This window comes from Xenopus laevis, chromosome 1L (assembly GCF_017654675.1).
Source record: "Xenopus laevis strain J_2021 chromosome 1L, Xenopus_laevis_v10.1, whole genome shotgun sequence".
NCBI classification, from domain to species: Eukaryota; Metazoa; Chordata; class Amphibia; order Anura; family Pipidae; genus Xenopus; species Xenopus laevis.
This window is the reverse complement of record NC_054371.1, coordinates 38,702,652-38,720,225: the sequence shown is the minus strand read 5'-3', so window position 1 is coordinate 38,720,225 and position 17,574 is coordinate 38,702,652. Positions and strand designations below refer to the sequence as shown.

The following is a 17,574-nucleotide window of genomic DNA, read 5'->3' as shown; positions in this document are numbered from 1 at the left end:
CAGAGCAGGAGCTTATTTTTGAATTGCAGGGTTGGAGGCAAGTTCTGGTTGTATAAAAACCAGGTGCACTTTCAAACAGAGCCTCAATGTAGGTTGACAATCCACACAGGGGCTACCAAATAGCCAATCACAGCACTTATTTGGCACCTGTAAGGGACAATGTCGGACGCCACGTCCAGAAGGGCCACCAAATCCAAAATGGCGGCGCCCAGAGGGGACCACGCGGTCGACGGACGCCAGCGCGTCGATCCGCGCGCAGTGTTGACGCGAATGCGTCAAACTTGACGCTGCGTATTGACGCTTGCGTCAAAAAACGTGCAGCGTCAGCACGCAATTGGCGCATGGCGCATGACGTCGTGATTCACGTTTTGGCGCCAAACTCTGCCTATTTTAGGTCGTCTGATGCTCCACTCTGCGCCCGATTATAGGTCTTACTCCTGTTAAGTTCCTGGGTGTTATCTGCATTGATTGATTCCTGTTTACGACTCCTTGCCTGAATTCTGATTACGTCTGTCTTGCCGCCTGAACTGACTCCAGCCTGTTTCTTGACCACGTCTGATTGCCGCCTGCACCGACCTTGCTTGTACTGACAACTCTTTTGCTCAACCCCTTGTACCTCGAACCTTGGCTTCCACCACCTCCTCCTTGGTCCACACTGCAACTGCGCCTTCGGGCCTGACAGTATAATCGGGCCATGGACCCCACTGAGGAAGTGACTCCTCCTCCGGATTTCGGAAGAGCTTTCCGTGGGTTAGCTTCCCGTATGGAGTCTTACGAGAGTCAACAGGTCCATTTTGGGCAAGCCCTGGAGGCAATCTTGGACAAACTGTCTGTGAATCCCTCTGCTGCTTCCTCTCCTGTGGTCGTTGCTGCTCCTGCTCAGGGTACTGGACCCAAGGTGCCGGCTCCTCCTCTCTACCATGGTGATCCGCAGGCATGCCGAGGATTTGTAAACCAGTGCCAGATCCAGTTCGAGCTCCAGCCTACTCAGTATCCATCCGAGAGGGCAAAAGTGGGGTACGTTATTACCCGCCTGCAAGGAAAAGCTCTGGAGTGGGCATCTCCCTTATGGGAAAAGAATTCACCGCTCACTTACGATATAGACCTCTTCCTGCATTCCTTCCGCAAAGTCTTTGACGCTCCTGGGCGGGTCACTACTGCCGCCTCTCGTCTCTTGCAGATCCGTCAAGGCAACCGCCCAGTCAGTGATTATGCCATTGACTTTCGTACTCTAGCGGCCGAGACCACTTGGAATAACGATGCATACCATGCGGTCTTTTACCAAGGACTTTCCACTCGTCTGAAGGACGATTTAGTGTCCCGTGATATTCCTGACAATTTGGAAGATCTCATTACCTTGGCCACCAAGGTGGACACTCGAATGCGGGAGCATCTGTCCGATAGAGATAAGAGCAAGAGATTCCAGCCTCTCCTAGCCCCACATTTTCAGAAGCCCATCATTCCTACTACCTCTTCTTCCGCTTCGCCCCCTGTTGAACCCATGCAGATCGGGGGGGCACGCCTGACCGAGGAAGAGAAGCTCCGCAGACGCTCTGCCGGCCTATGCCTATATTGTGGAGGCAAGGCACACTTCGCCTTTAACTGCCCGGTGAAGCAAGAGAATCTTTCTCGCCTTGGTAAGTGTGGGGAGACACACTGGGGTGTAATTGTTTCTTATCCTGAACAGACCCCTCAACGTCTTTTGCTTCCTGTACAGCTTCAAGTAAACACTAAGCAGATTTCTTCGCAAGCATTTCTGGATTCTGGGGCTGCTGGGAACTTCCTGGACCAGTCATTTGCCATTCTGCACAAGATTCCTTTGAAGTCATTGCCTACACCTCTTCGAGTATTGGCCATCGACGACAGACCTCTGTCCAATGCCTATATCTCACATGCCACTACAGAACTTTCCGTTACAGTGGGGGCACTGCATGTGGAGAGACTTTCTTTTCTTATTATTAATTGCCCCTCCACACCTGTTGTTTTGGGACTACCCTGGCTTCAACTCCATAATCCTGTCATCGACTGGTCGGAAGGCCAGATTTCTCAGTGGAGTTTGTCTTGCCAACAGAGTTGTTTACCTTCCAATGCTGTTATGAAGTTGTCCTGCTCTTCAATAAATTTTCCTTCTCTTCCCCAGGCATATCTGGACTTTTGTGATGTTTTTTGTAAAAAATCCGCAGAAACCCTTCCTTCCCACCGTCCCTATGATTGCCCCATTGATCTCCTTCCTGGCACCATGCCCCCTCGTGGCCGGACTTATCCGCTGTCTCCGTCCGAGACTAAGGCCATGAGAGAATATATACAAGAAAATCTCCAGCGTGGCTTCATTCGTCCTTCTTCATCGCCTGCTGGAGCTGGGTTTTTCTTCGTTGAGAAGAAGGATGGCACTCTACGACCTTGTATTGACTACCGGGGCCTTAACAAGATTACAGCCAAGAACCGTTACCCTTTACCCCTTATTTCAGAACTCTTTGACCGACTTAAAGGGGCTAGTATCTTTACCAAGCTGGATCTCAGAGGGGCATACAATCTGATCCGAATTCGGAAGGGCGACGAATGGAAGACGGCATTTAATACTCGGGATGGACATTACGAGTATCTCGTCATGCCGTTCGGACTTTGCAACGCCCCTGCAGTTTTCCAAGAGTTCGTCAATGATATTTTTAGAGATCTTTTGGGACTGTGTGTGGTTGTTTATCTTGACGACATCCTCATTTTTTCCAAGCATCTTGACGAGCATAGAGGTCATGTCCGAGAAGTCCTTTCACGTTTGAGAGAAAATTCCCTCTACGCCAAGCTGGAAAAGTGTTCTTTTGAGACCCCGAAGATTCCCTTCCTGGGTTACATTATTTCGTCTGAAGGTTTTGAAATGGATCCAGCCAAGGTTTCTGCTATCCAAGAATGGCCTTTGCCTACCAGTACTAAGGCCATCCAGAGATTTATTGGCTTTGCCAATTACTACAGGCAGTTCATCAAAGGATTCTCTTCTAGAATTTCTCCTATCTTGGCCCTTATTCGCAAGGGGGGAAGGCCTGATATTTGGACTGCTCCTGCCAAAGCAGCTTTTGAATCCCTGAAGGAATCCTTTTCTTCCGCCTCAGTCCTAAGACATCCTGATCCTCTTCTTCCATTTTTCATAGAAGTTGACGCCTCTGATGTTGGGGCAGGTGCAATTCTCTCCCAGAGGCAACTCAATGATGGGAAGCTTCATCCTTGCGCCTTTTTCTCCAAGAAATTTTCCCCGCCTGAACGGAATTATGATGTTGGCAATCGTGAACTTCTGGCAGTTAAATTGGCTCTGGAAGAATGGAGACATCTTTTGGAAGGTTCCACTGTTCCTGTGACTATTTTTACGGATCATAAGAACTTAGAATATATCCAAACCCTTAAGCGGCTGAATCCCAGACAGGCACGGTGGTCCTTGTTCTTTTCCCGCTTTAATTTTATCATCACCTTCCGACCTGGCTCCAGGAACAAAAAGGCGGATGCTTTATCCAGAAGTTTTTCTTCCGTGAATTCCACGTTTGAAGATGAAGAACCAATTGTTCCATCCGCCAAAATTATCGCTGCCTTATTTCCTCCTATGGCTTCCCAAATTCTGTCTGCTCAAGTCTCAGCACCTGCCAATACTCCCTTTGGGGTAGCCTTTGTACCCCCAGATCTTCGTCAGACTATTTTGCTTCAATCCCACAGCTCCAAGCAGGCCGGTCATCCCGGGGTTAAGAAGACGATTGATCTGCTGTCTCGGCTGGTCTGGTGGCCCTCCTTACGAAAGGATGTTAAGGACTTTGTTGCTTCCTGTTCCATTTGTGCTGCCTCCAAATCTTGTCATACCTCTCCCAAGGGATTATTGTTACCTCTTCCCATTCCATCCCGCCCTTGGACACACTTGGCCATGGACTTCATCGTGGAACTTCCCTCCTCCCAAGGTTTTACAGTCATCTGGGTAGTGATCGACAGATTCAGTAAGATGGCTCACTTCATTCCGCTCCGTAAACTACCCTCTGCATTGGAACTGTCTAAACTGTTTATTTTACACATTTTTCGTCTGCATGGTTTTCCTCTAGAGATTGTGTCTGACAGAGGTTCACAGTTTATTTCCAAGTTCTGGAGGTCTCTTTGCAAATCCCTCAATATTTCCCTTAATTTTTCTTCTGCCTACCATCCTCAATCCAATGGAGCTTCTGAGCGGGTTAACCAAGCTCTTGAACAATTTCTAAGATGTCATGTCTCATTGTGTCAAGATGATTGGGCTGAATTGCTTCCCTGGGCCGAATTTGCTCACAATAACTCTCTTCATGCTTCATCGGACCAATCGCCTTTCTTTTGTGTCTATGGACTTCACCCTTTGGCCTTTTCTCAAGATTTTCTTCTCTCCGATGTGCCGGCTGCTAACGATCAAGTTTCTCATATGTCCGCCATTTGGCAAACCACTAAGAAGAACTTGGAGAAGAGTTCCTCCCGCCAGAAGTTTCATGCCGATAAGAAGCGTTCTCCAACCCCTCAGTATGCTCTCGGTGATAAAGTTTGGCTCTCGTCTAAGAACATTCACCTCAAGGTCCCGTCTGCTAAATTAGGCCCTAAGTTCATTGGCCCTTTCTCCATAATTGAACTTGTAAATCCTGTGGCTGTCCGTCTTCAGTTACCTCCGGAGATGAAGATTCCAAACGTTTTTCATGTGTCTCTTCTGAAACCAGCCGTGGCGGGTCACTCTTCTCCCTTTCCTGCTCCTGTATCCGTCGACGGGTACCAAGAATTTGAGGTTGAGACTGTTTTGGATTCTCGAATTTCTAGAGGTTCCCTCCAGTATCTGGTGAAATGGAAGGGGTTCGGGCCTGAAGAGTGTTCCTGGGTCAAGCATTCGGACATTCATGCTTCTCTTCTGGTTCAAAGATTTCACAGTAGATTCCCTTCTAAACCCAATCGTGGTGGTCCTGAGGCCCCCCGTAGAGGAGGGGGTACTGTAAGGGACAATGTCGGACGCCACGTCCAGAAGGGCCACCAAATCCAAAATGGCGGCGCCCAGAGGGGACCACGCGGTCGACGGACGCCAGCGCGTCGATCCGCGCGCAGTGTTGACGCGAATGCGTCAAACTTGACGCTGCGTATTGACGCTTGCGTCAAAAAAACGTGCAGCGTCAGCACGCAATTGGCGCATGACGTCGTGATTCACGTTTTGGCGCCAAACTCTGCCTATTTTAGGTCGTCTGATGCTCCACTCTGCGCCCGATTATAGGTCTTACTCCTGTTAAGTTTCTGGGTGTTATCTGCATTGATTGATTCCTGTTTACGACTCCTTGCCTGAATTCTGATTACGTCTGTCTTGCCGCCTGAACTGACTCCAGCCTGTTTCTTGACCACGTCTGATTGCCGCCTGCACCGACCTTGCTTGTACTGACAACTCTTTTGCTCAACCCCTTGTACCTCGAACCTTGGCTTCCACCACTTCCTCCTTGGTCCACACTGCAACTGCGCCTTCGGGCCTGACAGCACCCTAAGAACATTTCTCATGCTTGTGTTGCTCTCCAATGCCTTTTGCTTCTGAATGTTGCTCACGGGGGAAAAAGGTTGGGGATCGCTGCTGTATGCGGTCGGTAGTATGTATCTACCACATAACTAATTTGCACTGACCTAAAGCACCAACCTATTGTGCCCAGGTCAATCAGTACTCCATGGCTAGCTCAGTTTTAAGTGTGAACACTGGACATAAATTTTAAAAATTTGACATTAAAAGTTACGTTTTATATTATCACTTTACACGTTAGAAACTTGGATGCTGTGGATGGGATGGTGCAGTTATATGGGTCAGTTCTCTCTTTTCTCTTTTTTGTGATTTAATAGTTATCTGACTCTGCACACCATTTTCCTATAACTGATGGTTGGTGCTCCCCAATATCTAACTTTTGTCTAACATTATGGCCAGAACACTACTTGCTGCTTTTCAGTTCTCTTGCCCGCGGTTATACCATTGAGCACCATGGAGAGATCCACTTCTGTCTTCAAATTTCCCGGGGCAAACACATGCGCAGTAGTTAAAAGTTCAGCTTTTCACTCTAATGTGCATGTGTGAATTAGATTTTCATGATTTATCATACTTTGGCCCTTTTAAGAATTCAAAATCTACTATTCACCACCTAAAACCGGCCGAATTGCTGTTTTAGTCAATGGAAGCGTTCCAGGGATTCATTTGAAGTTTTTTTCAGAGAAAAAACTTGAACCGAGTTTTTTAAATTCAAATTGAATTTGATTCGAGTTTTGGGTTGATTTAATCCCTCCGAGTTTTAAAAATTCTACTTTTTCAGTACATTTCTATTGGTCGAATTTTGAATTTATGGGAGTTTAGGGTCATTTTTGAAAACTCGCATGAATTCGAAATCCGAGCTTTGATAAATGTGCCTCCAAATAGACTGACCAGGCTGGTTTTGCCTCTAATAAGGATTAATTATATCTTAGTTTGGATCAAGTACAAGCTACTATTTTATTATTACACAGAAAAAGGAAATCATTTTTAAAAATGTGGATTATTTGAATCGAATGGAGTCTATGGTAGACAGCCTTTCTGTAGTTCATTGCTTTCTGGATAAGGGGTTTCCAGATAACGGATCCCATACCTGTACAAGATCACCTTGTGGAAGTGCTGCCCCTACACCCTATCTTCTGCTATTTCTGTCCCGGATGACTTGCTTTTTATAAAGATTCTCCTGCAAATGACAAGCAAACTCGCAGCCCATCTCTTGGCTGCAGCTGGTATTGAAAATAAACCTTGTGCTGTTTAGTGTGTGTTTTTCTTTACTGACTAAGGGCCGACTTAATGTCGTGTTTGATGTAAGGTTTAGGTAATGCTGAAGCCAGTTCTGTATCCCATGGCACAGTGAGTGTTATTTTAAACATTTACTCAGTACCCTGCACTGTGTAACAATATCATCGGGAGGAAAGGTGCTAAGAGCACTTTCTCAAATGGAAAAGGGCTTTTCCTTAGGGCTTTATTCTGAGTCGTCAATGCCAGGAAAAATAATGAAAATCTCTTCTACATGATTTTTATTGCACAAAAAAAGTCTTGTCAAATGTTGAGCCTATGTATACATTGCAAGGTATTTTATAGCTTATATAGCTCAATGTACGTGTATGGGATCCATTATCCAGAAACCTGTTATCCAGAAAGCTCCAAATTATAAGATTACCTTTTCCCATAGACTCCATTTTATCCAAATACTCCAGTTTTTTAAAAATTATTTCCAATATCTCTGTGTAATAATAAAAAAGTAACATGTACTTGATCCAAACTAAGATATAATTACTCCTTATTGGAAGCAAAACCAGCCTATTGGGTTTATTTAATTTTTCAGTTATTTTCTAGTGCGCTTTAAGATCCAAATGATTTCCTTTTTCTCTGTAATTAAAAAATAGTACTGAGATATAATTAATCCTTATTGGAAGCAAAACCAGCCTTTAGGGTTAATTTAATGTTTACATGATTTTCTAGTAGACTTAAGGTAGGACGATCCAAATTACAGAAAGATCCCTTATCTGGAAAACCCCAGGTCCGGAGCATTCTGGATAACAGGTCCCATAACTGTTCCATGGCTTGTACACTGTATACTTTTAATGAGGCACATTTATCAAGGGTTCGAATTTCAAATTCATGTGAGTTTTTTTAAAACTCGCATGAACTCGAAATTCGACCAATCGAAATATAATCAAATGATTTAAACTCTGGTGAATAGGATCAACCCGAAAACTTGAATCAATTCGTATCGGGTTTGATTCAAATTTTAAAAACTCGCTTCGAACAACTCCAAATTGATCCCTGGGTGTCTCCCATTGACTTAAACTGCAATTCTGCAGGTTTTAGGTGGCGAATAGTCGAATTTGAGTTCTTAAAGGGCCAGAGTATGATAAATCTCAAAAATCTAGTTAAAATTTTTTGAAAAAATCTCATTTGAATAACTCCCTAGTCGAATTTGACAGTTTTGACCATTAAAAAAACTTGAACGAATTTCGAATTCAAATTTTCAATTCGATCCTTGATAAATCTACCCCTTAATGTATTGACCAAAGATCCTAATACGGTATGTACTAAATGTGCTGTAGTGAGAAAAAGGTTTAAGTAGGTTTTCTCTCATCACAAGGTCAGGCCATATTCTAAACATTTTTGGGTAGATACTAATGGTAAATAAGTCATTCAAGGGAAAAATGCACAACTAGCAAATTAGATACCTGTATTATCAGAACTAGGGTGAGGTTACCTAGTGAATTATCCCAAGGCTAGTAGGGAGAGGCAGCTAGAGTGCTTAGTGCCTAACTAGGCATACTTTTACTTTTGTTGTATGTAGTACTAGGGACAAATAATTGTATAAGGTGAAATAAATGACGGTTAATGGCAAGATATGGGTAAGATACTAGTTTATAGAGCATGTTTTTAAATCCGTTATCACGTATTTGCTCTTTCCTAGAATCTACATTTACTTGGAGCCACGGCCATTGAGGACAAGCTACAAGACAGTGTGCCAGAAACAATAGAGACTTTAATCAAGGCGGATATCAGGATCTGGATTCTAACAGGAGATAAGCAGGAAACTGCTATTAATATAGGTATAGTCATTTATTTCCAACAACTTTGCAATCTAGCCCACTATTGTATAAAGGTTACAATGATTGATCTATTTGAAGCCCCTCTCAAATCCAGCATGGATTGTTCCTTATACACAACATTTCCTGTTATTTGTACATACAAACCCCATAAAGTGCTAAAATCCTTTTTTTCTGCACTGAAATATGAGTCCAAAAGGTTTTCTTTTTTTTGTAGATGGTTGCAAAAAAAATGGGGCTACTTAATGAGTGATAAACATGGTTAAAAACGAATAAGAAAACGTTGCGTCACAGATAGTCAGTATACGTTTTACTTTTTTTTTTTTTTTTTTTAATACCTGACATCTATCTGAAAATGAGCCAGTAGGTGGCAGTGTTGCTTTGTGATCATACAATTTTCTCTGAAGAAGATGAAAACATTAAGACTTGAAACAGTTTTTCAACTTGAATATTCAGGGGGAAAAAACTAACAAAAGAATAATCTTACCATTATTAATTTTAGAAGTGTTTTCTTGCATGTAATGCCTATCCCTATTGCACTACTTAATAAGTTAATTAGAAAAAAAAAAAATAACATTTTGCTTTCTTCCCTCTTCAGAAGCAGCATATCATATATCAATTTATTTTTTTACTATGCATGCATCACACACGTCTTTATTTTAGGTTATCAAATTGTGAAAAAAAAAAATAACATTTTGCTTTCTTCCCTCTTCAGAAGCAGCATATCATATATCAATTTATTTTTTTACTATGCATGAATCACACACGTCTTTATTTTAGGTTATCAAATTGTGAAAACATATTTCTACAGGAATTATGAAAAAAAAAAAGAAAAAGTTCAGCAATGTATTTGTATAGGCATATATATGCCTGTGACCCATGTACTTTCCCACCTCTTCAGTAATATAATAACAGCAGGCTGACACTAGTGGGTCTATTATGTGCATAGAGGTGACAGTTTCTGGTGCATAACTAATTCCAGATGCATTTGTTATGGGACCATAACAAGGATACTGTTCTCTATCCCTTCTACAGATTTTGCTGTAGGTTTACAGGGCTTTGTGCCAGTCATCAGAATTGCAGTGCATGAGCAATATAGATCTTGTTGAAATACAGAAAATTTATTAAAGGAGAACTGAACCCTTAAAACAAACATGGCTAGAAATAATTTATTTTATGAACAGAACATACTGCCAGGCCTGGATTTGTGGAAAGGCTACCAAGGCCCGGGCCCAGGGCGGCAGGATTTTAGGGGGCGGCATGCTGTCCAACCACATCCACATTGGTTCAAAAACACTGGGGAGGCAATAATTTTTTTAAATGTCCCATGCGCCAGTCCCCATTGCTCCTGTCCGGATGATGAAAGTTTGACTGAATAAAAGGGAGGGGACAGGGTGACGAACGACAGCGGGCCTAGGGGTGCCCGCTACGTAAATCCAGCCCTGCATACTGCACCAGCCTAAAGGTTCAGCATCCATATCACAGTGTGTGCTGGAGTATATGAAAACCATACAGCATACTTCCACTGCAAGTCTTGATGCATAAAACAAATTAACCCCTCCAATGCTGCAGTACACACATGTATATAACTGTATTGTTGACGTGTACAACCCTAATAAACATTGATAGGTTCTCCTGTTTGTAATGTAATACCTTGAACCTTCTCCTTGTATAGCTTTGAAAGGGAGCTTTTTTTTCCCCCTTTCAACTGTTACTTTGTTTTTTGTTTGGCCTAGAAATATGGCTTGTGAAACCTGAGAAATGATTTGACGATGCCGTCAAATGCTTTATGTCATTTTGTTATGCTTGTAGGAAAAAAAATATACTTTGCAATTTTGATGGACTTCAAACATTATGCACTTCTGGAACACCATCAAATTTTATACAGCGCAAAACATTCTCATTCTAACATAGATAAAAAAGGAACAACAGCACGTTATATAAATAAATCTTCATAGAAAGGGACTGCAAGCAAACTGGAAACCAGGTTACACATTGAAGCTTGGGAAGCTTTGCAGCTGTACACTTAAGCTGGCCATAGATGTAAAGATCCGATCGTTCGAATCCTTGAACGATCGGACTTTCACATCTCCCGACCTGCCACTATTTATTCAAATAAAGTAGTAAAAGAACAGCCAATGTTCTGCCCCTGACAGCAATCGTACGAAATTTATGTCCGACAAAGCTGGTGACAGCCTCCCTCTGAAAATCGGACGATCAGCAATACATGCAGAGATATTATCGGCAGCCGACAGAAATCTTTTAACCTGTCCGATCGACTAAACGATCGATCTCCGTGGGACACAAAATGTCGGGACTCTCCACACACGGTCGGAAAAACGTACAAATCGAGGATTCATACGATTGGATCTTTGCGTCTATGGCCAGCTTTACGGTCATGTTCGTCTAAAAAGTAAAAAATAGAATGTACCCAGCATTTCCATGCTACATGCACCAGTGGAATATCACTTACTATGCCTTAGCACATCTTGATACATAACCCTCAAAATATTACCCACAGCTGTTCAAACTGTCGGGGAAATGTATGCTGTGTGGCAGCAAGCCCAGAACTGAAGGATGATGAACATTCCCATAGCAATTTGCTGCTTAAGGTAAAAGGCATATTCATGTCTCCAGCTGTTTGGGGATAGACTCTACCTCTTTACCTCATGCTGAAATAGAGAATGACTTTGTTCCAATTCCAAGGGATGCCAGTGTCCCTTCAATGCCTCCGCTTCCTCACACTGATTAACAATCACAACAACCCCCATATCACTTATATGTACAGAGAGATGCTGCTGCACAAATCTGAAAGAAAGATTCACTGGATCTGCACATCCTATGCACCTGCTTATTGTTCAGCCCAGTGCACAGTCAGGTGGATATGAACCCCATCAATATAATCGAAAGGACAATAAACCAGCACCCAGTTTCAAGCTGGAGAGATCCCCTGTGTTTATTTTGTTCATTACAACATTTTAGGGGCACACCCTCGAATTAAGGTGCATACCACCAATACATTGCACAGTAGAACTACCCTCGGTGTCAGTTATTCTGCCTTCAAGTAACATTAGTCAAATCGATAACCTGGATATATTTTGTTATCAATTTAGCTACTGTTTGTGCTGAATGTAGCCATACTAAAAAGAAGATACAAGACCCTAAGTGTGTGTGTGTGTGTGTATATGTATATATATATATGATCTGAATGATGATGAGTGATTGGTTTTAAACTGTTAAGGGAGTGTTTTCTTGGGTTTAAATACCGTGGTTAAAGTTGATATCATTAATGCCTATGAATAAGTACCAGAGGGTATGAAACGCGTAAGTCGGAATACCAGTTGGTCTGTATGCCTACTTTTTTAATTCTATGTTAAATAAAATATAACTTTTTAACTTATTTATGGAGTGTTTTGGGATATATTTTTGTGCTTGATATATGTGCCCTGGGTGGCTATATCCTAGCAACTATGGCCCTTTAGACAGGCCTCTAGATTGCAGCAGATAAGCTCTATTTTTGTTCTCATGCAACAGTTGTAGGATAGGAAGGAGCATAACAATCCGCAGACTTGGCTGCAAAATTCCTTTATTATCACTTGCAGCCAAGTCTGCGGATTGTTATGCTCCTTCCTATCCTACAACTGTTGCATGAGTACAAATTTGGCCTGGCTGGTGTGGCCTGAGTAGGAAAGTGAGCTACACAGGTGGAGATCGTTTGGATAAAACTACATTTTTGCTCTATTTTTGTTGTTGTTCTGCCAAACAAGCAAAAAAAAAACATCCAAAATCTCATGGTTGCAAAAGTTTCCCTTGGCATTTTCTATGCTTTTGTTCTCCTTGATCCTTCAGACGGTCATCTAAAAAGCTTTGCACTCCTAATCTATTCTAGAAGGGGGCTAATTATTATATACAGCAAGCAATAATGGAAAACCTTTCTTGGGGCTCTTACACATGAGCGGTTTTACCTGCGCTGCCCTGCTTTGCGATTTCTTCTGTTCAGCCACAGGGGAGCGCAGGAATAGACGCACTCAATTATTGTCAAGGGGGCTGTACTCACACAGACGCATGTATGCGCCGAACGCAAAAATGCAACATGCTGTGTCCCACCTGCGTTTGCCGATTACATGCGTCTGTGTGAGTACAGCCCATTGACCATAATTGAGTGTGTCTTGACCATAATTGAGTGTGTCTATTCCTGAGCTCCCCTGCGGCTGAACGGAAGGGATCGCAGGATAAAACCGACCTTGTGTAAGAGCCCCTTAGCAAGTAAATTCTGCTTGTGGAATCTCCCATCCTCCTGGTGCATAGGCCAGATTAGCACAACACCTCAGCAGGACTTGAACTTGGTTGTAAAATGATGTAGATAATAATGTATAGTCCCAGATGAGAGGCTATTGAAACTCAGTAACCTTACCACCCCTCTCTCTCCTGCTGAATTGTGGTTGTGGTTGAGCGGATTTTACTATTTATCTCTCCTGCTGAATTGTGGTTGATCGGATTTTACTATTTATCTGAACAGTTTTCTGGTACCTCCGCAGTGGATCCTTATGTTTCTGATTACTATAATGGTCATTAGTTAACTGAAACATAATTTGCTATTATAATTATGTCAGTGCTGGTTGTTATGTTTGTAACTCTGTATGCTATATCTATGTGATTTCTTTGTATAATCACTGTGCAATATGCTGGGGCTCTAAAAATACATGTTAATAATAATAATAATAGTAATATTCAGTGACTTCTCTATTCCCCTTTGTAATGTTCTATTTTTTTTCTTTAATATGCAGGTCACTCTTGTAAACTTCTTACGAAGAACATGGGACTAATTGTTATTAATGAAGAATCTCTTGATGTGAGTATTATTTTGTTTTTTAAGGCAGAATTTTTTTAGCCTGGGCAACACAAATGTCTAACTGGTTTTGGTGAGGAGGGCCAGCAATAGGTGTCTTACACGGAACATTGCGCAACAATGCAGTGATCACTTGTGGTTTTACATAAAGCAGTGTCTAAAGACAACCAATGCTCAATCAATATCTATATTGTGTCATTCATTTTAACCGTAAATCCAGCCTCTAGGTGTGACCAAATGAGCAGCATTGGATGCTGTATGAATGTATAAAAATACACTGCTTTATAATGACTGGCTAGGAATGATTGCAGTTCTTATGATTTCCAGGGACCTTACCTGTTATTTTTATGTCACTTGTGTACAAAGTGAAATATATATCTAAAAAAAAAAGGAAAAACATGATTCCTCAGATTCGTTTGTTCTGAGACATTTTCATTTTTCTACAGACAACTCGAGAAGTTTTAAATCATCACTGCACCACTCTTGGTGATTCCTTGAGAAAGGAGAACGACTTTGCTCTGATAATTGACGGCAAGTCCCTGAAGTATGCCTTGACATTTGAAGTGAGACAGTATTTCTTAGACCTCGCTCTTTCATGTAAAGCTGTAATTTGTTGCAGGTAACTACCCTACGTGAGCATATCTCCTAAGCATTCTGTCCTCTCCTTTCTGCATAGATAATTGTTTGTATCTGTATAATGTCATTTAGCATGTGTACTCTCTTCCATATGCCTTGTGTGCTTTACATTTCCACTATGCATTATTGTGGAGTTATTACATATGGAATGCAGTATCCTTGTATGCATGGAGCTTGCAGAGAAATATTGTGCATTATGGTTTATATTTTTAATTTTAGGATACACCAATACTGTGTCCATACAAGCTAGTAGGCACTAAAATGATTTTGTTAATACAAGTTACTCCTATGATATTGCTTTACTTTTAAATTTACACATCTCTTTATGAGTACTGGTTATACATCAGCCATGACTAATCATGCTTTTCATTATAACAATATAAGAATAATATTTAGAGATTGATATAGATAGATGGATATAGATACATAGATGGATATAGATACATAGATGGATATAGATACATAGATGGATATAGATACATAGATGGATATAGATACATAGATGGATATAGATACATAGATGGATATAGATACATAGATGGATATAGATACATAGATGGATATAGATACATAGATGGATATAGATACATAGATGGATATAGATACATAGATGGATATAGATACATAGATGGATATAGATACATAGATGGATATAGAAAGATGGATATAGATAGATAGATGGATGTATGGATATAGATGGTATGGATATAGATCTGTATAATGTCATTTAGCATGTGTACTCTCTTCCATATGCCTTGTGTGCTTTACATTTCCACTATGCATTATTGTGGAGTTATTACATATGGAATGCAGTATCCTTGTATGCATGGAGCTTGCAGAGAAATATTGTGCATTATGGTTTATATTTTTAATTTTAGGATACACCAATACTGTGTCCATACAAGCTAGTAGGCACTAAAATGATTTTGTTAATACAAGTTACTCCTATGATATTGCTTTACTTTTAAATTTACACATCTCTTTATGAGTACTGGTTATACATCAGCCATGACTAATCATGCTTTTCATTATAACAATATAAGAATAATATTTAGAGATTGATATAGATAGATGGATATAGATACATAGATGGATATAGATACATAGATGGATATAGATACATAGATGGATATAGAAAGATACATAGATGGATATAGATACATAGATGGATATAGATACATAGATGGATATAGATACATAGATGGATATAGAAAGATGGATATAGATAGATGGATATAGATAGATAGATGGATGTATGGATATAGATGGTATGGATATAGATCTGTATAATGTCATTTAGCATGTGTACTCTCTTCCATATGCCTTGTGTGCTTTACATTTCCACTATGCATTATTGTGGAGTTATTACATATGGAATAGATACATAGATGGATATAGATAGATGGATATAGATAGATAGATGGATGTATGGATATAGATGGATGGATGTATGGAGATAGATGGATGTATAGATAGATGGATGTATGGAGATAGATAGATAGATAGATAGATGGATATAGATAGATGGATATAGATGGATATAGATAGATGGATATAGATGGATGGATAGATGGATATGGATAGATGGATATAGATGGATATAGATGGATAGATAGATAGATGTAAAATGTAATATGGGTACATGTATAAGAATGAGTGTTTTGCAGTTATGCTAAAGTTTTTCACTAGGAGTATAAGAAATTTTGTGAGGGTATGCGTTTGAATGAAATAAGGTTACACTGGGATGAGTATGTGAATGTAAGTGGGCCCATCTTGCAGGTGGTGCATCTGTGCCAGCAAATACAGAATTTTTTTCCAGCTGTAATTCTTGCAGCTAACCCCAATACTCTGTTGGTCAGTCTAGGAACTCATTGTTCAGGGTACATACCGTAGTTGTATATCTGAAAAAAGTAACTTGCAGCCTGCTCTTGGCAGTAATGCCTAATACAGTAAGGACAGTAAAACCTGGTGCTTCTATATTTACTGCTTTATTCTACACAAATATTAATTTTCCCCAAATGGTTAATCAAGGCTAAAGTTGGAATAGTGCATACACGGTAACTTAAACTCACCTTCAGCGAAGTATGAAACCGCATTTGGAAATGAAAATCCCCAATGATATTCTGTTTCCAGAATTAACAGATTCAGTTGATGAATGCGAGGCAGATGCTTTGCCAAAGTAATTAATGTCAGAACTGTGCTTTAGCCTTGCGGACCCAAGATATGTCCCAGAATGCAATATAGGAAACATTCTGTAACAGGACATCACCATGCAATGTACAAATACAGTGGGGCTCATTTAAAAAGAAAACTGGACACATTTGCTCCTGGGCAGTAACCCATGACAACCAATCAGATTGTTTTCAGTTTCCAACCGGTAGCTGACTAACAAAAAGCTAATCACTGATTGGTTGTTGTGGGTTACTGCCCAGGTGCAAATTTGCCCAGTGTTTATAAATGAGCCCCAATATTTTCAGAGAGTTTTGTAACAGACAGACACACACAAAACCCAAAGTTTTCACCCTCTTTCAGTAATGTGGGGGTGAGAAGTGTATATTGATATAATCAACATAAATCCAGCAGAACAATATGATATTCATTCACATTTAGATATATGGCAATGGTCCATACCACATACTACAACATGCAATTGCTTACTGCAAAAATGCAGAGATTTTTTACCCACAATGAAGCATTTTTCTAAGAAATCCAGCATAAGAGGCACACAGGAACATAATTTACCAATATGGTAAGTTGTGCACTAGTCAGTGTAAGTATTAATGGCATCATTTCTGGCCTAAGGAAAGGTATTGGCACTTAGATTATAAGATTGCAGAAAAGTGACTTCCTTCCTCTTGTATTAGCACTTTATTCTGAATGTAAATGTGTTTTAGTATTTCTATACAAACTGCGCTATGTAAAATAAATACAAAGCAGGCTGAACTAGTGATTTGGTGTTAGACACAAGTTGCAAGGTATGTGTGTGGGTATAAATATCTTCGTTAATCACATTTAAATAAATGTTTGGGTTTTTTTCACGGTATCCTGCGGACATAAATGAGCCATACTGTATGTATGTGACTGAATAATAGATTTTCATTCATCAAAGGTTTGCAGGTCATTTGTGGATTTTATTTTAAAGTGCTTACTTTAAGGGTTGCATTAAATGTTTTTAAAAATAACCAGCCATTTATAGAAATTCCCTCCCCCTTTTATTTTTTTTAAATGATATAGGTAATAGCATGGACCCAAGGGATAAATGACCGTTAAACTGCATTAGTGGGGTGTACAGTAGTGTACACCCCACTACTGGTGTTAAAGGACCACTTTTGTGTTTAAGGAACAGTAACACCAAAAAATGAAAGTAATGGAAATTTCATGTACTGTTGTCCTGCCTGCTAATAAAGCACTGTTATACTCTACTCATCTGCGGCTACCCAATACATAACATTAGTGTTTATAAATCACCTGTACTGAGAACAAAATGCAATTTCATT

The 17,574-nt window shown here is 40.6% G+C and overlaps 1 protein-coding gene across 4 annotated transcripts in view; it reads left to right on the top strand.

Moving 5' to 3' along the window:
* atp8a1.L (ATPase, aminophospholipid transporter (APLT), class I, type 8A, member 1 L homeolog) overlaps positions 1 to 17,574 on the top strand; it is a 170,761-nt gene that overhangs the window by 114,293 nt on the left and 38,894 nt on the right. For all 4 annotated transcript variants that reach the window (XM_018229477.2, XM_018229485.2, XM_018229500.2 and 1 more), the window contains 3 exons: positions 8,457 to 8,595; positions 13,380 to 13,444; positions 13,888 to 14,060. In XM_018229477.2, coding sequence (XP_018084966.1) covers positions 8,457 to 8,595; positions 13,380 to 13,444; positions 13,888 to 14,060 — 377 coding nt within the window. The remainder of the gene's footprint in view (positions 1 to 8,456; positions 8,596 to 13,379; positions 13,445 to 13,887; positions 14,061 to 17,574) is intronic.